The 21,187-nt window shown below is 36.2% G+C and overlaps 1 protein-coding gene across 1 annotated transcript in view; it reads right to left on the bottom strand.

The window, feature by feature from the left end:
* The window catches only part of CLSTN2 (calsyntenin 2), a 275,096-nt gene that overhangs the window by 137,490 nt on the left and 116,419 nt on the right, over positions 1–21,187 (bottom strand). Inside the window, exon 2 of the mRNA XM_015871212.2 lies at positions 9,466–9,588. Within this exon, the coding sequence (XP_015726698.1) occupies positions 9,466–9,588 (123 nt within the window). The remainder of the gene's footprint in view (positions 1–9,465; positions 9,589–21,187) is intronic.

Raw genomic sequence — 21,187 nt, 5'->3', positions numbered from 1 at the left:
GCCAAAACATGTCTACACAATGCTTGTTGCATCAAGAGTTTTTAACTTTCTGTAACAGCATATTTCCTTCCCTCCCCAATCCGCTATAGCTTATACTTTCTCTCTGGGTTTCAACCCTAGCTCTGCACTGTGCTGTTAATGTGCCTGCCTTGTTGCCTCAGAGCTGACGGGGCCAGTGACAGCCACAGAGAGCTGTGCAACTATGACAATACAAATCTCTAACAATTGTTAGCTCAGGTTCAATATCCACACTAATCCATTTGCACAGGTTGGATCAACTCCATACATAGTACATATGTAAATAATGAAAGGTTATGGGTGAGAAAACAGTGGCATCTGGGAATAGCAAATCCTCTTGTCCTTGCTGTTGCAGAAGACTACATTCAGTGCTGAGACACAAGCACTCAGAAAATTCCTTTTTTTATATAGATTGAACTCACAGAAGTGAGGACAGTGTCAGAAACCCCAGGTCAAGAGAACAAATGGCTTTGATCCATCTAACGCAGCCAGAAGCAGTAGGACTGAGTAGAAAAATCAATGCTCTAAACTACCAGCCCAGAATCAAATTCTTTATGCCTTCCCTTCCTTTCTTGATTCTTAGAAGTAGAAGCACATGCATGTCTTAGACTGTCCTGCCAAGACTGGCAGCAACACTTACAGACCGTTATGACTACTTTGCTAATATGCTAATTGCATTGCTTAGTGTCATTGTATGATGTTGTGTCCTCACAGATGAAAACTGCCAGAACAAAAGAGACTACTACAATAACAGTGAGCTTAGTTGTACCAATTCAAGATGTTTCACCCCTAGAAATGTTAATAAAAGTGTTTAATGTCAGTAATTTACATAGCCTGTACTTTCTTCACCAGTTTATTGAGATGCAGTGCAAATAATTTTAATAGTCATTGATGATTTCATTTTATTGTCCAATTTCCATGTGAGAACTTTTGTGTAAAATGTAAGATTTAAACGAACTTGGAAATTTTGCAACAAATACTTCAGCAAAAACATTGTGGCTAACAATATAATTTCATACAATAAAAATGGGAAAGTATGAAATGTGGTTTTCTGGAGCTTTCTACAAAATTAGCCTGACACAATTATAACTGAGTTTGTGACTCGTACGTTATTGTAGTTTCATTTTTATTTTTGTTTTTGTTTTAATATCTGGATGAAGTTCAAATAAAACAGCTGTCTTTCAGAGTTGTCCATTTTCATCTTTCAAGATGATATGAATCTTACAGGTGGAGCTGAAGCTGTTGTTTTTTTAGCATCCTTTTTAGAAGAAAGGTCTTCTAAAGATGCAGTAAAACTGCATCTCTCACCTTCAGCAATTCCAACAATTCAATTAATTGGAATTTGGAAGAAAACTTTTAAACTAATTTTTATATAGTAAACAATTCTATACATTGACAACATTAACAAGTTTTTATTTTATTTTTAAATTAAATGTAATGGTATTCATATGGAATGGATTAATAGGCTTCATAATGCTCAAAGAAGGTGTGAGATGCAGAAACTACATCTGTAGTCATAGTGTAACAGGAGTTATCATTTGTGGGACCTACAGCTCTAGCAATCCCAGTTCATTCCATTTTGGTTCATCATTAGCATCTAGAGCAGCCCTGAAGTTTAATGACAGGCATTTTTCTGGCAACTTCAGTAATGACCTGCTTTAAACAAACACTTGTTTAATTACTTAGTCAGTATAATATGCAGCTCCATAAAACTTCAGATTATTTCTCTGTCTTCATTTGAAGGTCTGTACATCCACAATTCTCCCAAACATTATAAATAAAACTATTCAAAGCAGCTTCAAATTCATTTTCAAAGCAATAAGCCTAAAATTTGCCATTCCTTTCCATAAGCCTAAAAGCCCAAGTGATCACAATGAAACCATAATTATTTGGTTACTTTACTTGCTTCTCTCTTCATCTTTAGTTGTAGCAAAGTTTATTTCAATGTTCTCATTCATTACTGTTTTCAGTTGCCAGAAGTTTCCCTCATGTGTTCACACATTAAACTGTGAATTTCTTCCTAACCTTACTTATTCTTATAATGACAGACCACAGAACAGTGAGTTCTTGAAACTTCAGTCTCTATTTGAGACAGGAATGTGGCCTACTTCTTTCAGTACTGTCAAAAAAGGTAAGAATGGCTGTCAAATCTAATTGGAAAAAAAAAAAATTCAATGGAAAAAAAACCCACATTAAATCTTTATCCATGAATTCCATGCAGGGACTGACCAACAGAGGTCACCGCATCTAACACCATAACCTTATACTAGATGGCAAACAGTACACTGGTTAAAGCTGAGCTGACTGAGCTGCTGCCCATCTCTTCATCTACCTTATATTTTCATCACAGTGAAGATGCTTTTTTATATTCTTATTTTAAAGACTGCATTTGTTACAAGCAACAATGATATTCCATGGATTAATTTATAGTTATATTTATAGATAGTTATAAATAAATATATATATATAGTTATATTATTTATAGGTTTTTTTAATCATGTATCATTTCTACAGGGAAAAAAAATTAACATCAACATTCATGAAAGTGTCAGCATGACTTTACATCTTAATGACTGAGAGAGTTATAAAAGATGGTATTCACAATTAGAAGAGTAATTTTCCATATTTGCAACGCTGTACAAAAAGGTTGTTTCTCTTACCAACCACTGCTTATCAATAAAAGCAAACAAGTAAACAAGAAAGATAGACAGCTTCGCAATTTTGAGCAGAGAATTGGGATTTTATATTCAAGACCCAGGATGTAAGCAGACTGCAATGACTGGGTTTTGCTATAATAGCACTGAGCATACACACTTCTATGAGCTACTAAAATAACAGTGATTATTTGGGAGAGTTTGTGGATGCAGTCAGAAGTTAATGAATATTCAGAAATTCTTACATGTTTGTACTGTCTACTCATTCTTTACCATGCACAGCCAAAATAGCAGTCAGAGGCTGAAACTCCACCTGCAAACAAAGCCTGACTTGCAATTGCTTCTGAGACAGAGTACCTGTGTGCACAGAGCCATGAAGAGTCAGTCTCGACCTTTTTTAAAAAAGGCTATCTGTAAGTCTATCAGGAATGTAAGAGAAACTTAAGACTTAATGGGGACAACTTCCTGAGATAAAATTATCCAGCTTATCCTTGATGCAACACAGTGGACTCATGCAATTGTATCAGCCTAATAAGGGTGATTCAGTGAAGTGTTAGGAGCTTCACTTCCAAGGTGAAAAGGCATTAATCATCGCCTCATTGCTCTGAAAGTCACCTCCTATTTCTCTGCTTCACTTCTCTATCAGTTACACAATGAACAGCTGAAGCCCCTGTGCTATTTAAGATGTTTATGGTGCTCTTAAGGGGTGACATAAAGAGCTGTTGCTGCAAAAAAGAATGGAAATAAGGTCCTCTGCCTATCCCCTGGGGATGGGACAAAATCTAATGGGCTAAAATTGCAGCATGGAGAGCTTAGGTTAAGCATTGTGGAAAACACTGAGCACGGTAAAGACGTGAAAGAGATTGCCCAGGGAATCTGTTGCATCTGTGTTGGAGCAGATCTTTAAAATTAGGACAGAAAACTATTTGTCAGAGATAATATAGGTATAATAGGCCCTGCCTTAGGTTTTTTTCTGACCCATTTTTGCACATTACTGATGAAATGGAGTTGCTGTTAATGAAATATATACAGATGTCCTTTCCAACCAGCATTCTGAAGTTGTACAGCATTTTGTGACAATTTCTTGCCATCACAAAAGATACACCACTGCCAAATTGATTCAGCCGATATCACATTTTTTGTAGCTAAACCACTCCTAAGTGGAAAACCACTAAAGTCAAAGCCTTGAAGTAGTTTCCAGCTGACCTCGAAGGTCTATTTTATGTTCCATCTTTGTAAGAGATTTCATTGGTTTGGTGTTTATGATTCCCCCGATGGGTTTTCCTAAATGAGATAATGTCAGCCCATTCTACAACCAACACTATGTTTGTTAAAAGAAGGACAAGAAGTCCTAATTTATTTTTCCACAGAACTTGCTGTTTCTTCATGGTTGTTTTTTTGTAATACCTTGAATAAGGCAGCACTCAGGATGTTAACAGCACTTAACAATTCATGATAATATTTTCAAACTGTCCTTCAAAACTGTGTGTATAGAAAAAATGAACTTGGATAATAAAAAAAAAAGACATGGGTATGCTCATATCATGATAGTTCTAAGAACCATGGTTTTACATATACTCTGTCACACAATTCACAATGAATTCAAGAGCCTAAAAGACAGTTCGCTGCAATATTGTGAAATTCTTCGCACTCCAGTTATGAAACAGGCTGATCGTATTTGTCAGCCAGCATTTTCAGAGACCAGTTGAAGAGTTTTCTACATTTCCTGTCAATCCTCCCTAGAAACACAGACCTGCTCAAGGGGCAACTGCACAGATTTCTTTCTCCTGTCATCATTTTTTACTTCAGATGCAAGAGAGCAGAGAAAAGCAGTGCTGAATGCATTTTCTTTTATGACCACTCCATTAATAAGGGATTGACATGTACCATAACATCTGTATGACACTAGAAGGGCTTGACAAGACAGTAGAAGATTGATCTTAGTAGCCATGGAGTGGAAAAAAGGCACAAATGTTCAAAACACTGTTAAAGTTTCCAGAAGAGAAAACAGAAAAACTAAGAACAGGTATAAGCCAAAACTAATGGAAAAAAAAACAAACAACAAAACAAAACAAAAAACCCAACAGAACAAAAGAATGGGTATAGAAAACAAAACCAGTGAGAGCAAATAAAATTCATGGACAAACATCAGATGCCTTAATAACTTAGTGCTAGCAGGTCAAAGATTATTTGCAGGGAAGCAACACGTGAAATACACATGCTGTGTGCACACCATGACAACTGAAAGATGGTACTTTGCTCAAAGGATCCCTAATAATATAAAACCATGACCAGTTGCAGGGTTCTCTTGCTGAACTCTGAGATCTTACACTGATTGGTATGAACTGCCCTTTCTTGGTTCATTTAAGTCAATGTTGAATTTCTTGTGTGAGGAAAAAGATAAAAAAAAATAAGGACAAAAAAAAGCATAATCTCATTCTCTGCTATCATCTCCTACTATCAACATAGGTCTTCTTATCACTATAATCCTGGAGACCACAGCACTAGACTACCTGCAGATATCTCAGTCCTCAACAATAACTTTGATTTATAAAGCATAATGTAGATTTAATTTGGAGATTAAACCTCTGGCACATGGCTCCTAGTGCACTCAATTTGAGATTGAAAGAATTGGAGATTGAAATTTCAAAGAAGCTGTGGATGTCCCATCCACTGTAGGGGGTTGGAACTGGCTGGGTTTCAAGGTCCCATCAAATCAAGCCATTACACAATTCTCTGATTTCTTTAATTTTCAATTTATATCTTCCACTTCCTGTGGAAGTTTAATCCTCGTAGCTTAGTGAAGTACAGTGTGACACTTTCTGTTAAGACTTCTGTCCCAGAATTTGTCAGAAGGAGCAGAGATGAAGCAGCTGAGAGCAGCCTCTCAAACAACATGACCATGCCTTCCGACCGTGGTTTTCTTGTATTTATGAGTGTTGGACTTGTTCTTTCCCCCCGTGTTGAGGTTTACAATAGAAATCTGCAGCCTATTCAAACATTTTAACTCTTCCTTGTCGTCACTTCACTACTGATCACTGCACTGGAAAAAAAAGACTAGCAGTCCAATAGCCCTGGATCAGTAGAAGACATCTCCCCAGTCAAGCACTTTTCAAAACTTCTTGAGGCATTTTGGTTGATTTCACAGACACTAAAGACTTACTCTTGCATTTACAGCACAAATTAAGAAACAATCTTGCTGTCTCCCTGTGACACCAAGTCAGTACAAGACCTATCCTTACCTAGATCTCTAGAAGAAGCTTTCCCAGCTCTAAAATTTCAGGGATTCATTCTACCTCATACTAAATACTTCCATGAATATTGCACAATCTCATGCCCACATAACTTGATTGCAGCTTGAAGAATTAAGCCTCAGCTGGCTTCACTTGACATGCCACATTTTCTTTAAAATAACTAAATGGCAGCAAAGGCTGCAGGTGTGTGAAGTTGTAAGTTAAGTAGTATAATATGTAAATACTTGTGGGGTTAATGAAAAGGGAATTAAAGCCATTGAGAGCTATGCAACATTGGTTTTAACTTAGAAGTGAGGTTTGGCCCAATTTAACAGGTTTACAAGCAAAGATTACAGTCTAGTACCAAGCCTTACTTAAACCAGGATTCTGAGTAAACCTCCTTCTTACTAAGGACCTGATTGACATAACAGCTTCATTGTGACCAAATTTTGTCCCTTCTGGAAGGGCAGCATTTTCATGTTAAGTTTTAAATGCATTAAAGAAAGCTGAGAAAATACAGAATGGCAAGAGTTACTGCTTCTTCCTACACTATAAAGCAAGCTGGGCAATGCAACAAAGGCTGGAATCTCATCTGAACTACTGCGAGCAGCAATAGATCCAGAGGAAGAAACTACATACTTTTAAGCCTAATTTAAACATCTTGTTCAGAGAGATCCAAGCAGATATTTAAGTGTAAGCCAAAAACTCTGCCCTGACACATTACTGAATCTGAGTCCATTTTTATGAAAAACAATTAATGGAAAACTGTTTCAAAAGACTATAGTTTTTTAAAGCAACTAAATAATAAAAATATTAATAGGGCAAAAGTGAAGGCACAGTTAGAGCTCTGGTTCTCTGGAACAATTCTGGTACAATTTGAGGCTTTACCTCAAGTACAGTGCTCAGTCATGGGACCCTCGCTGCCAGTAACACACTGAGGCCCTGGAGCATGTCCAGAAAAGGCAATGAAGCTGGCGAGGGGTCTGGAGCACAAGACTTATGGGGGGAGGCTGAAGGAAGTGGGATTGTTCACAGTCTGGAGATGAGGAAGCTCAAGGTTGACCTTATTGCACTCTACGACTTTCTGAGAGGCAAGGTGAGGGTCTGCCTGTTCTTCTGTGTAACCAGGGATAGGACTAGAGGGAACGTGTGTTTCCCACAAATATGTGGGAATATGTCAAAAAATATGACCACAGAAAAAACTCCACATTAAAGTACCATTAAATGTAATGCTAGTGAATATCATTAATCTTAGCTGTGTACATTTTCAGTTTGCTCCTACTGTGTATAATCATACGAACTGAATTTTCCACAAAGACTTATAATAACATTAAGGCTGTTATGAAGCCAGATGAGATTACATGACAGTAAAGTCTAAACTTAAGATAGAAATAAGAATAAATGTTTCTTTAACAAATTAAAGAGGAATGAGCTTTTTAAAAAAAGAAAACACAGAGGTATTTCAAAACAGACAGGGAATCCAGACCTTCTGAGGGAATAAAGGTGAATTAGGTCAGAATTATAATGTTATGTATAGACTGTAGACCATAACACCAAAAGCAAATGAATAAGTGGAAATGAACTGAAATGCTAATGCCAGGGAATATACACCACGTATTTTTCTTCCCATACGCAATAATGCTTCCTGAAATGTGAATTAAATCAATAAGTGAAGAAGCCAGATTAGAACTATTAACTAAGGTAACCTTTTTGTCATAGAAGTCAGTGTGTGCAAGTTCAGTATTTCAAAGGATGGTGTTCTACAGGAAAGGTAAATCACTAACTCAAGAAAAATATGTTGGTTATACCAACACAAGAAACAAAGAAAATCATCAAACAATTAGCACACATTTTGATTAAGTATCAGTGAAAATAGCACATAATTAACATTAATGTAAGGCTCCCAAGGGAATAAAAGTGAAAGATGCAATAAGATAAGCATTCATACCAGAGAAGAATCTCCCCTAAATGAAAAGGATATTTTTAATTGTGAAAAGATGGAATTCCTAAATTACTGTAGTTGAAGGTTCCATAGATTCAATCCTTGCAAAAATAAAGTTTATTCTTGTTTGTCACAAACATTTGAAAGAATGAATTGCGTATACATGTGAAAGACAGCACTAAGAAAAAAAAATAAATACAAGCTACACAAATATGTTATGGATAACTGCTTATCATATGAAGTCTTATTCCACAATTTTTGTTCTAAAATAGAATGATATCTTAGTGAATTCATAAACAAATAACTTGGAAACTACTTTTTTCTTTCTTTTCTTTTCTTTTCTTAAAAAACGGTTTGTGAAACGTGATACATACCCTGAGCATGACATACTCCTGCTCTAACTATAATTAGCATGTCCCACTTAGAGGTAGCTTCCTTATCTTTGAATGCATATTGATTACTTCTCCAGTAACAGGTAACTCAGTGTCATAGAAACAGATGTGCAGTATTTGGTGCTCAGATTGCTGTGGCCATACCAGATACTCTATGGGGTCTTTACCTCTGAATAAATTCACCTGAGTGTTCTCCACTGAATTTGCCCCAATGAATATATATTTGAGGAAGAAATATATTCTGTGAGGCCAAGAACCAGGGAGCACCATGAGTCAAAAATCAATCTTGACCTTAAAATGGAGTGTGCTTATGGGGAAAGTAGCTAATAATTCTTACATGATGTTATAAAATAATTTAGGGCCAAGTACCATAACTTACTGCCTCCTGTACCTGTCTGCATTTCACAAGAACATTCTGAGGCTATTCATAGGATATTTCACCAGCTCCTTTGCTTAAACAAGATTAATATTCTTAAACAATGGAATATTTTTAAGAAATAGATGTTTTTAGGATCCTCAAAACAGGTGTAAAATCTTAATATATTCCCATATCTTCACAAGAAATACCCTTAATAAGGCAGGGAATTTAGGAGAACACTTAGCTTGATGTGCAAAAGAACACTCTTCTGCTAAAGTACACAATATGACAGAATAAGCGTCAGGTTAATACAGGTTAAAACTTCTATAGGGCATACATCTATCATATGGTAATCTTAGCAAAAATCTTCGAAACCTCTATTACATTTTCTGTCCAAATCTTGACAGTTATAAAGTACTAACATAGTAATATCAAATTTGAGCTCCTTTTAAATATTTGTAATGGAATTTGCTCACGGCCAGTTTTGGACCAGGGTGTGGAACAGAAAAGAGAAGTTATTATTTATAAACAGAATTAACTATATCTGATTACTTTAGGCAATTCGAATGACTAGTTTCTGTAAAATTATATTCAAATTTCATCATGAAATTTCTGTGTTATCATTAAAAAACGTTAATGGTGTAAGCCTACTATTTTATAAACACTTCTGCTTCACAACAAATTAATAGACACATATCATATTTCAAGGTCTATGAGCCAATGGTCAAGTCTGAATACTCAATTGCAGCCTCTAAAAACATGCTTCAGATTACATTCTCTGCGTTCCACAAATTAATTCCTTACAAATGCAAATAACTTTATAATACAGTCCATACACTCAAAAACTGCTTTTAATGCAGTTTCCTACCTGCAAATGGAACGGGTGCATCCTTATCCAAAGCAACAAGAGGAGGATCCAAAATTACAGTGTCATTATTTTCAGTTATGATTCCATGGTACGATGTCTCAATCCAGGGCTTATGCTTGTTCACTAAAGAAGAAAAAAATTGTATGATCAATTAATTAACAGTGCATATACCACTAGTTTATGTTATCTTCTTTGAAGAGAAAACATTTAACACATATCCAGTATTACTACTCAAGTCACTTATAAGGTTCCAAGTTTCTTTATAAACATTCAAATGTTAGATCAAAATGACACAGACTGTGCCACGAATAACTGATTTAAAACCAATGTTTACAGGCATCCCTCCAATAAATACACCAAAATAAAAAGCCAATTTTCAAAATGCTTTTAATGTATTCCCACTGTCCAACATAATTATGGTCAGATACTTTTAGAGGAATTGATTTTGGTTGCAAAACTCTGATGCAATAAAAAAAATGTCCAAAGAAATACAGTTCTTATCAAGATTTAGAAGCAAGTAGAAAGGCAGGCAGGAATACTCCAGTATTCCAGTACTCCAGTCAGCTTATCGTTTTACATTTTTAGAAAATACTTAGAAGTACTTTTGTATTCTGTATCTTGTAGAGAATAAACCATGCACCATCAGACTGTCATATTCCTGAGAGTTTTCAATATGCCCCCCTCTTAACAACCATCCTCTATTTATTGCAATAGTAACATGACTTGGTCTTCCTTTCTATTCTGTAAACAGCATAGCTTTACTACTCTTATCAACAGTCTCCACCCAACTTTTACATTTTTATAACTCCTATAGAAGCAATACAAATAACAATTTGAAGCATGTTCTACCACAGGCATCAGTAAATACTGCACTAAGGATGCACGTATCGCATTACCACCAAGTCCAGATGCAAGATAATTTTCATACATATTATTTAGTTGTGTGTATGCAACACTGCGAATAACATCTGGTGAAGCAACAGGAATCATCTCAAGACAAGACAGAAGGCTGACACTTAAAAATCAAATTTAACTAGATGGGATTACTTAGAGCAACCATAGAGTTGCAGGGGTTGGAAGAGACCTCAAGAGATCGTCAAGTACAATCCTCCTGCTAAAGCAGGTTCTCTACAATGTGTTGTACTGGTCAGTGTCCAGACAGCTCTTGAATGTCTTCATGGGAGACTTCATAACTTCTCTGGGCCACCTATTCCAGCATTCCTTCACCCTTACTGTAAAAGAGCTCTTCTGGAGGTTTCCATCTTCAAGGACTAGACCACTGCTCCTTGTTCTATCCCTGCACAGTATCACAGAATGGTTTGGGCTGGTAGGGACCTTTAAGATCATCCAGTTCCAGCCTCCCTACTATAGGCAGCGACAGCTCCCACTAGACCAGGTTGCTCAAAGCCCCACATCCAGCCTGGCCTTTAGTGCTTCCAGGGGGGGGGAAATACATAACCACTCAGGGCAACCTGTTCCAGTGTCTCAGCACCCTCACAGAAAAGGACTTCTTCCTAATATCTAGTCTAAATATTCCTTCTTTCAGTTTAAAACCATTTCCCCTCTTGTCCTGTTGCTACATGGCCTTATAAAAAAAGATCCCTGCCCTTTTTTTTAACAGAGGAGCTGAGAATTAGATGTAGTAGTGACATTAAAAAAAAAAAAAAAAACAAAAAAAACCCACACAACTAACAATCAGCACTCCCTCACTCAGGCACACCACCATCAACTCTTTATTGCCTTCTGCAAAACCCCTCAGACAAGAACAGGTTTGATATTTCACTCGCATAGCTTTATTCAAAGTAGAAAAAGTAGTTCTGGACATCAAAGGCAACTGACAAAGTTTGTTCACAGTTGAGAAGCTCGACAATTAAGAATTCTTTTGTTCCCTAGTTATTTGGAAATAAGTAATTAATTCATGGCTAACTTCCATCTTTTTCCTTCTTGCTCCTTTGTTTAATCATTAGGAAATCTTAGTCTCAGGAGAAATGATCTGAGGTTCTTTTAAAACTGAATTATTCCATATTACAATTAGTAAAATGAGAACTTTGGGTGAACGTATATGTTGGAGTATATATTGTTTCAGAGGAAGTGATACCAATTTTCACAGTTTTTGCCCATTTGCTAATAACTAAGCAATGGAAAGATTAAACTGGGAACATATCAAAGAAAGGTGAAAGGAAAGTAGGAAATTCAAATCTCTTTATTATGTAAAGACTGGACACCCAGGAGAAACTGGTGAGTTCATATAATGAGATTATAGTATGAGATTCTAGTTTGCAGGGCAGTTAAAGTGTGTTATATGTATTATTTGAATAGGTGAATTGCCTCAGCAGAAAGTTATACACATATATATGCTCCTCTTGTATTCTGATACCACTCCAAGAGTTTGATTGACAGAATAACAATCCATCTCTTGATTAAATGCAGATACAATTTAACAATAACTGAATCAGTAAACGGGAGTTTGAATGAAAAATAAAGTCTTTAAGCAACTAAAAATACCAAAAGTAGATTTTCCTCCTTCTTGGTTCTGTTAATTCCCCAAGCTCGTACAAACAACAACAACAAAAAGCACACTAATAAAAATAAATATGAAAAAAAAAACACCAAATAAATTGCCTTTATTCCTACAATAGATTCTGCACAGTAATTTTGATGACTTTGTTTAAGAAATCATCTCAGCATTCAGTGATTGTAACTCCACAAGCATCTTTTTTCCATTAGCATCCCATGAGCTACAACAACAGCCAAGTCAATGACAGCAATGTAATTCTTTACATTACATTAGAGTAGGAGGAAAACAAAGTAGATTAGAAACAATTGCTACAATTTAGTCCTAGACCTTGGAGACTGGCATAGCAGGAAGAAAGGAACAATAAAACAAAAGCAAAGCACAATGGAAGTTCTGATTATTTAGAAGTTCTAATGATGTGCTACTCCAAACGAACAGTTATGACTATTCATAACTATTCACGTAACCTGTGATAACTGGTTTTTAAAACAGAATTTAGAAGTGTTTTATTCTAACTAACATAAATACAGTAACACCAGTCCTCTTGTACAAAGTGTTTATGCAGGGCAAAGACTAACATTACCATTTCTGAAACTGTTCTAAATTTTAAGATAAGGAGGGAATGCAGCATTTATCTTAAAAATGGAAGAAGTAGAAATTGCTACCAAACACCCCTCTCCCCTGTTGTATTAGGCGAAATACGGGGATGTTATCGGGATGTGACGTGACAGGCCCTTCCCCATATTCTGGAAGAATCTTGCTACGTTTAACACAGTAGGCGTAGGCGAAATGGACGTAGGTTATATAAGGTCGTGTGTGCTTCAATAAATCGCCATTTTACCATGCTACCACCTTGGTGTCACTTGGTAATTGGTCTAACTACTGCTTCAGTTGGAGGCGAGAGATCGTAAAGCCATTAACGATCATAAAGCCTTCACTCCCCCCAAAAGATTTATTGTTTGTCAACAATGCTTACAGTTATCAGCTGCCTATCAGAAAGCAATAGTAAAAGTCAATTTTGCATTTGTTGAAGGTGATGGAAGAAATTTATATAGAGGCTTATATATGAAAGTTTCAGGAACTAAGAGAGTAGTGCACTATAGAGAAAGAGCAACTCAGTAGAGCAAAGAAGCATGAAATTCAGCTGATAAGAGCTAAACAGCAAATTCCTCTTCCTCCTGGGCTAAGTTGCAGTGCACTGCTGTGGTTTAACCTGGCAGGTGGCTCAGCACCGCAGTCATTCACTACTTCCCTACCTCCCTGGCAGAATGGGGGAGGGAATCAGGGAAAAAAGAAAGTAAAATTCATGGGTTGACACAAAATTATTTACTGAAACAGAGAAAAGGAAATTAATAATATTTATGGCTATTTATATATATATGAATATATATAACACGCAATGCACAAACAATTGCTCACTGTTCCCCTGACCAATGCCCAGCTAGTCCCTCGAGCAGTAGAAGAGAGCAAAATGAACTTCCTCCCCTTCAGAACTCCTTCCCCATGATGATGGTATGGAATATCCTCATGGCCAGTTTAAATCAGCTGTTCTAATTCTGTCTCTCCCCAGCTCCTGGGGTCCTCCACTGAGAATGGCCTTAGCTCTGTATAACACTGCTTAGCATCAGCGTACTATCAACACTGGCTTTCTCCAAGGGTAAAAAACACAGTATCACATCAGACACTATGAAGACAGTAATTCCATCCCAGCTGAAACACACCTAGAGTAACTCCAAAACTAAAACAATATACTTTTTCTTATTCTTTTTTAATAGATGTTCTGCATCCAAGGAATGAAAGCGTTTGATTGATACATGCAGTACAGAATAAGTGTTGCTGTTGATTCATCAGATGCCTTTTACCTCCATTTTTCTGTCTAGGTAAAAGTCGAAATCAGTACCACGCATTCACAAATTCAAGCGTATTTAAGACAAACGTGACGTATACCAGGACTATGTGAGTTTTTTTGTTTTCTAAACTTTCCTCGCCTTCCCATAATTTGTTTGTCATTCACGTAAAAAGTTAATGTAAATAATTTCTAGAATCTAAGATGAGACAATTCTCTTTTTCATTAATTACAGTTAGAGATCTAGTCATTAAAATTTGTACGCACCATTTACACTGCATTCGCATAGTCTGTCTTACTAAAGGTTCTGATTACAAGATTTTGGATTTAATTAACCAATGTGGTAGAAAACTACTATTCTGTGTTGCAACTACAAATGCATCTGGCTTGAAAAAGAACAAAGGAAAAAAAGCTAAAGAGAACCAAACTCATCATGTAGAGTCCACAGGAACTCCCATGCCCCCAGGCATGTGGTCTTGAAAGTCATGTCAAAGACAAAAGACAAAACAGAGCAGGAGGAATACCTGCTGGAAAAAAATGTATATATGGCAAGCCCCTACTTTCTACCATTCTGTGCAGTATGCCCTGTGCATCACCCTTCCCAGACACCCCTCCTAATATCCCACTCTGCTGTTTACCACCTGATACATGGTTAGAGAAACCACCACCATCTCGCACCAAACTCACTCACTAAGATTCCATCAGAGCACTTTACACCTTCCCAGGATGGCTCCCAGGAAGCAGAAAGCAAGAGAACAAAATCACAGATAAGACATCAATACATTAACACAGCAGGAAAAGGAAGTATCAAATGCATTCCCTGAGCTCTTTGCCCAAAGCCCTTTCTTACATGTATGACTGCAGGCACACAGTCTACTTGCTAGTATCTATCGAGCTAAAAAGTGACTACCTGCTTTATCACAGAGCAAGATGTGTACAGGGCTTTCTGAAGATAATCACAGTCTTTACAGTTGTAAATTAGATTTTCCAAGTCACAGTGTCCACAAACAGAGCTTCACTTTGTCAATGCGGAAGTAATACCATAACTGCACCATAATAAGAGCTATATGTCTGTCTTACAAGGAGAAGCAAGAACTATAATCCAAGATAGGCACTATGAGGGAGCTGGGGGTGAAAAGCAAGAGTACAAGAAACATAGTACAATGGCTTTTCTAAATTTTAGATGTTTTCTGATTTAAAATACATAGAAGATTATACCGATCAAAAATAGCACTTTACAGAAGAAATATAAAAGGAGAAAAAAAGTGAACCTTAGTAGTTGTAGCTCCTGACGCTAAGGTAGAGTCAATATTGCCTAGCTGCTTTAACTGATTTTGAAGCTAAAGCCTGCAGAAGCAAATTCTTTGAGTTAAGAACTGCTTTATGAATACAAATGTTTTCCTTTCTTCTTTCCAAAATAGCAGAACAGATCTATTTTCCATTTAAACACACTGATGTGTTCTCTCATCTCTAGCTTAAAGAGTCTGTTGATAAAAGTAAAATCAGCAGAAAGCTCAGGCTTTCTTAACACTCAAATCAGCTTTTAAAATTCTTTTATCTGTTGACTTCAACAGGCTTCAACTCAGCTTATTAGAATCCTGTCTGTATGACAGAGGTCCTCCTCTAAATTCAGTTAAAGGTGAAGATGCTTCTGAAGCCTTTTAAATGTATGCTTAAAATCTCACTCACTTCTGTAGAAGATAAACAACTGAACTTCATACCTTATGCAGTCTGCACTACAAATCCTTATTCTGTATAACAATGACAAATAAAAGAGTTTTGTTAGGAAAATATTGAATTTTAAAAAATCCTAATGATGCAGACAGCACACTGACATCTGCAAATGTGCATCATTACGGCCAAAAAAACCCCATCCTTCTCTGATCTGAAGGCCATGAGTTTGGCAGTCCACTTCTCCTTTTGGATGATACATCAATGGGCAAAAACCTCATGGAGATTTGGGTCAGCAAAGGCCACAGTTCTAGCCCACTGGCTCTGCTCCAAACAGTTCATACACCTGACTGGCAGACCTTAATTCCTCCAGGATAAATCCAGAGATGCAGAGCTAGATTTCCTGTATTGCCTGCTTCAGAACAAGCTGAAGCTAGAAATCAAAGAATGAGACATAATATCTAAGAGTAGTGGAGAAAGATAAACAAATTAGAAAGGATGTAGATTTTGGGGCTTAGGTCACTGAAGAAACAGAGATTTTACAGAGAATTTAAGTCTTCCCCTTCACTTCAAGGCAGAGAAGGCAAGAGGAAATGGAACCTGAATGCATTTTGAAGAAAATGAAACCAAGTTAGAAGTGGATACTAAAAATTGCTGGAAAGTAAGCAAATGCTTGCATTTCATAGGGTTAAATCTTCCTCAGCATTAGGAATAAAACACCAACTAGCTATTTTAACAGGAAACCAGAAAGCTATGGCTTGCCTACATACCAAAGAGGTTCATACTGGTACAGATTTTGTATGTTTCACCAGAGACAAACTGTAAAGACAAAATTTATTCTTCTGTCTCATGATCTGCTTAGTTCTCTATGTGATGTCACTGCCTAAATTACTGAAACATCAGTAGTTACATTCAGGACTTCCTTTTTTGATAGATGGCTTTAAATTTGAACACTCTATGTGCTTTTGCATAAAAGAATAATGTGAAATTCCAAGCCTAATTAAGGCAGTGTGAGTTTTGACACTAAGTTCAGATAAAGTAGGATTTATATAATCTATGAGAGATGATTCTTCGAGAACTCTTTGGAGAACATTTTAACTGAAGAATACATTATAAACAGTGCATCTCAGCAAATTACTACTGGAGATCCAATGTATAAATTGGCAATGATTTGATCATAGTGCACAACAAAAACAATTTTGCATGAAATAAACTGAACAAGGAAGTCTTCTACTGTCAGCAAATCCTTCCAATAACAACTCCCATTAGCAAAATCTGTTCTTACATTAAAAAAATGGGAAAAGATGAGGTAATATAATCCTCTGTTGACCAAAAGCTGCCTGAGAGCAGACAAGCAGTCTACTGGTTAGTCCTGAAGTGAAATAACATACTCTGCTTTTATCCTGACGTGATTAGAAGGTTTTGTAGCTATACATTTTCTTAACTGTATTTTTTCTTATATAAACACTTATTTTTGGAATAGAGAAGAAGGGTTATTCTTTTTAACACTGACCAAACCAATCTAAATATTTATTAGGAATTTAATAAAATGCTTTGTCAACCCATTTCTGTACCTTTCAAGGAGGAAAAATAATTAAAAAAACAAAAAAAGTCTAAGCTAAAGATTTTCCGAAACTCTATCAAAAATTTTGACATGTAAAGCTATTAGAAGCATTTTTGCTTTTGATCTCCCTACTTCTGTAAAGCGCATTTCCTATATATATGTATATAGGTGAATATGCAGGTAAAGTCCTATATATATGTATATAGGTGAATATGCAGGAAAAGCTTTACAGTGTGACTTACTGTTGTCTTTTAGATAACAGATCACAAATCTATGCTCTGTGTTCTAAATTTGTATATGTTATTTTTATTGATGAAAAGGAAATTTCATCTCATTGATTTAATGTCCAGATGTGTACTATATGTAAAGTAACAAAACTGGAATCACATGAGTCCATCCCACAATTTGTTGTAGTAGGCATGCACAAACACTTGGGCTGTGACGTGACAGGACCTCCCCTGCTCTGTGATTGGATAACATTATGCATAGCTTAAAGGGGTGTAGACGAAGTAGAGCCTGTATATAAACAAACACCATGAGGCAATAAAGAAGCCATTTTTCACTGTTCATGAAATTAGTGTCTTTGTGTAGTTATTAGCCTTGACCTGGTAATTGGTCACTTACGCAAAGCAGAGCATGAAGAACGTGTAGTCTTAGATTTTACAATTAGCTATTGCAAAGCACACCACAGATTAAGTCCTTACCCACAAAGGCCTATGCAGTTAAAAATCTTGGAGAAAATATCTAATTAGCATAGCAAAATATTTTAATTAATGTTACAAGGGCAGAAAAAGGTCATAAATAAATTACACTGTGTCTTTCTGTGTATTTCATTCTAGTCATAGAAACACTTAAAACTTACACATCTCACTTAACAGGACACCTTTCATTTAACGTTTGAGTAAACAACTACACATTCTCATTTAAAAAATATAATTTGAGACTCATAATATGGTAACTATCTCTATTTAATTCTTTACTATTTCACTTAACTTTCTCCAGTATTTAATAACTCCATCTTCACTGTATGAAGCTGCCTTTCTCCTACAAGTTTTACCTTTCTCTTGTTTAGACTGAAAGCTCTGTGAAACATGAAATTATTTTTCCATTATGAGGTTACAACAAGCATTCTGAATACACCTGATTCCAGTGCTTGTACATGTCCTCTGAAGAGTCTCGTTGGGTGATACTATCTGAACAAGGATTCAAACATCGTTGTGCCATTAACTGGATATCTTGTACATAATACAGAAATGCTAAGAATATAAAGGATCACACATAAACATTCTTTTTCACATCTAGGCAGCATGTTACTATAGGAAACAAACAAACAAAAGGATTATGCAAAATAGCAAAAGTAACCTCCATGGTGCCCTGGTTAACCATAAACATTATTTCTATGTTTAATTTCTCTTTCAGTGCCTGCAGCATTCAAACCAAGGAACTTTGCTGGCATTACTACTTATGAGTAGTCTTGATGACATCTCTAAGCAAACACTTCAGCTCGACATTATAATAAAGCACTAGACTTTTAGCAATTGGTGAGCAGATTTTCAATGGTACTAGTTTCTTCTGCACCTTATCCAATAAGGTGGAAAACACTGCCCGTCTTTGGAATCAAGATTTCCAATCTCCAAGTCCTGGTTCTGGTCAGAGATTGTCAAGAGATTGCACCAATGAGTAACATATTCCTGTCCCTAGATGGCTCCAACCACAGAATCAAGAGACTTTTTAGGTCTCAGGCTCTTTAGAAAGCATTTTATCAACTTCCACAGTGATTTAAGACAGCTTTCCTCCCTGAACAACTGGCCCGCTCACTTCAGCCTCGTAATACAAATGAGCAAGGAAGGGGACATCCAAATAATGGAAGAAATTTGTAGATCTCTTAAAAGCATTTACTTCTTTCCTTTGTTGTTAAGCTGAAGCTGGTACTCTCAGCTTTGCAGAGCCTTTCAGATGCAAGCATTAATATTCATTAATATTATTCAAAAGTTTTAGGTTTTTTTTTCTCTTTCAAAAACCATTAATTCCTGCCTGTTTTTGTCCTACACAGACAAAGCCAAAATGCTTTTAGACTCGAGGCACACTGCACAAGGAACCTCATGACAAAGGGAAAAAAAAACAACAACAAAAAAACAAACGTGGCAAGTCTGACCAATCTTCCTAACATTACAAACAAGCTTTTAAAACCATTTCTTGGTTCTTAACCCCATAGGTCTGGGTCACAGACAAGGGAGGTGACAACACCAGCATTTTCCTCTGTCCTGCTGTAGAATTGGCTTCACCCATTTGCGTAGCCATCAAGTGGCATCTGCCACAGTGATTCCTACTCTGTACCTTCTTCCCAACAACATAAAAGGTTAGCTGGCCACCTCTTTGTTTCCTAGCCAGCCTTCTGCTTGTCAAATGATTTATTTGCTCTAGTAACCAAAGTCTTGAATTCTGTGTAAGTCCCACATGGCTCACAAGTTATGGACCAGCCACTGGAAGGTCTGCTAACAGGATCAAAGCAAGAAAAGGAAATAAAATTTTGCAAAACAGCTGTTTTAAATTTTGATGCAAAACATCACATTGGGTCATGGTCTCTAACAGAAGACCACCAAGCAGACAAACAAGAATAATCAATGGTGAGACAATAGCATACAGATATCAGGCGCTCCATCCCCTTTGGCTGCACAATATTTATAAGATGACAACTCTGCTATGTTTCCCCACCAAAACAGGTTCCTCAGAGAAAAAAAAAAAAAAAACAACAACTGATTTTGAGAAATTTGGAAAGACTGGATGCAATCACTATTTTCTTCCCTCCAGATAGTTAACATCAGAACAGTAAGTTGCTCAGAATAGCTTCACGTGAGGACTTTCAGAGGATATTCTGTTTATATCTATAAAATCATTCAATATTCATTTCTGTCTGCCTAATCTTAAAAACAGATGATCTTCAATTCATTAGTACTCCTAGATAAAGACAGGGATTACCTCAATTACTGCTATGTGCTGTAAAATGAGTTAATGAGCCAGGCTTCAGCCAGCATAGAAAAACTTGCCTGTGCAAAGGAACACAAAATAAGAGAAGAAAAATGAAACTGCATCTTCTGCATATATATGCATTTATTTTTAAGAAAACTTATGAAGTCTCATATCTAAGTATGAAACATTATTTTTTATTTTTTTTTTTCAATCTTCACTGCTTTGCTCTTAATTACCAACTACTTGTATAAATTGCTCATAGAGGAGATTGATTTTGAGCCACGACATACCAAACTTTGTCCTACAATGTTGCAGATGGAACATATTTTATTGTAGATTTCATTTGGTACTTATCATTGCAAAAGATATGGAACAATGAATGGTAATTATGTATTTTACAGTTCATTCACTTCAAACTATCATTTTATATTCATTACTTCAGTGACAGACGCATCCTGTCAGTTTTACTGCTCATTATGCACATAATATCTGCATTTGAGCAGGCAATAGAATCTTGGAAAGAGACTTAAAGTAAGTTTCCACTTGGAAAAAAGAAAGAAGAGCCAGCTTACATTGTTGCATTAGTCGTACTAGCTGCTGTCAAAAGAACTGATGACTAAAAAGCACAATTCTGACATTTCTTCAACCTGTTTGAAAACTAGGTTTGAACATAAAAGAACTATATGAAACATTGCTATGAAAACTGTAGAAAAGTTTAAAAGCACCTGGAAATGTTTTCAAACAAGCTATTACTCCAGTTTTCAGTAATATTCCAAATTTTACAACATAGAAATTATAATTTTGCTGTTTGAAGAGTTTGCCACGTTGGTAGTCAACAACTACTTAAAAAGGTAGGTATAAAATATTTCTTTTTTATGATCTTCCTGAAGCAACAACAATAATCAGTCTCTACCTATTGGTTTCAAGTAAGAGTTCTTTAGACACTCTGTCTGAGGATCCTTCTATCAGATAGAACTGATGATAATCAGAATATTTTGTCCATTGCTTGCACACTGAGCAAGAAATTCAAATAACATCACCTGCAGTAAATCTGAGCTGCTAATAGTAAAACAGTCTGATCTGTTTCATTGTCTTCAACTTTAATATCCCTTGAAACAGATTCTGGCTCCACAATAGGACATAATAAAAAAAATAA

This window comes from Coturnix japonica, chromosome 9 (genome assembly GCF_001577835.2).
Source record: "Coturnix japonica isolate 7356 chromosome 9, Coturnix japonica 2.1, whole genome shotgun sequence".
NCBI lineage: Eukaryota > Metazoa > Chordata > Aves > Galliformes > Phasianidae > Coturnix > Coturnix japonica.
The sequence above is the reverse complement of the archived record's forward strand: the minus strand, read 5'-3'. Positions and strand labels throughout refer to the sequence as shown.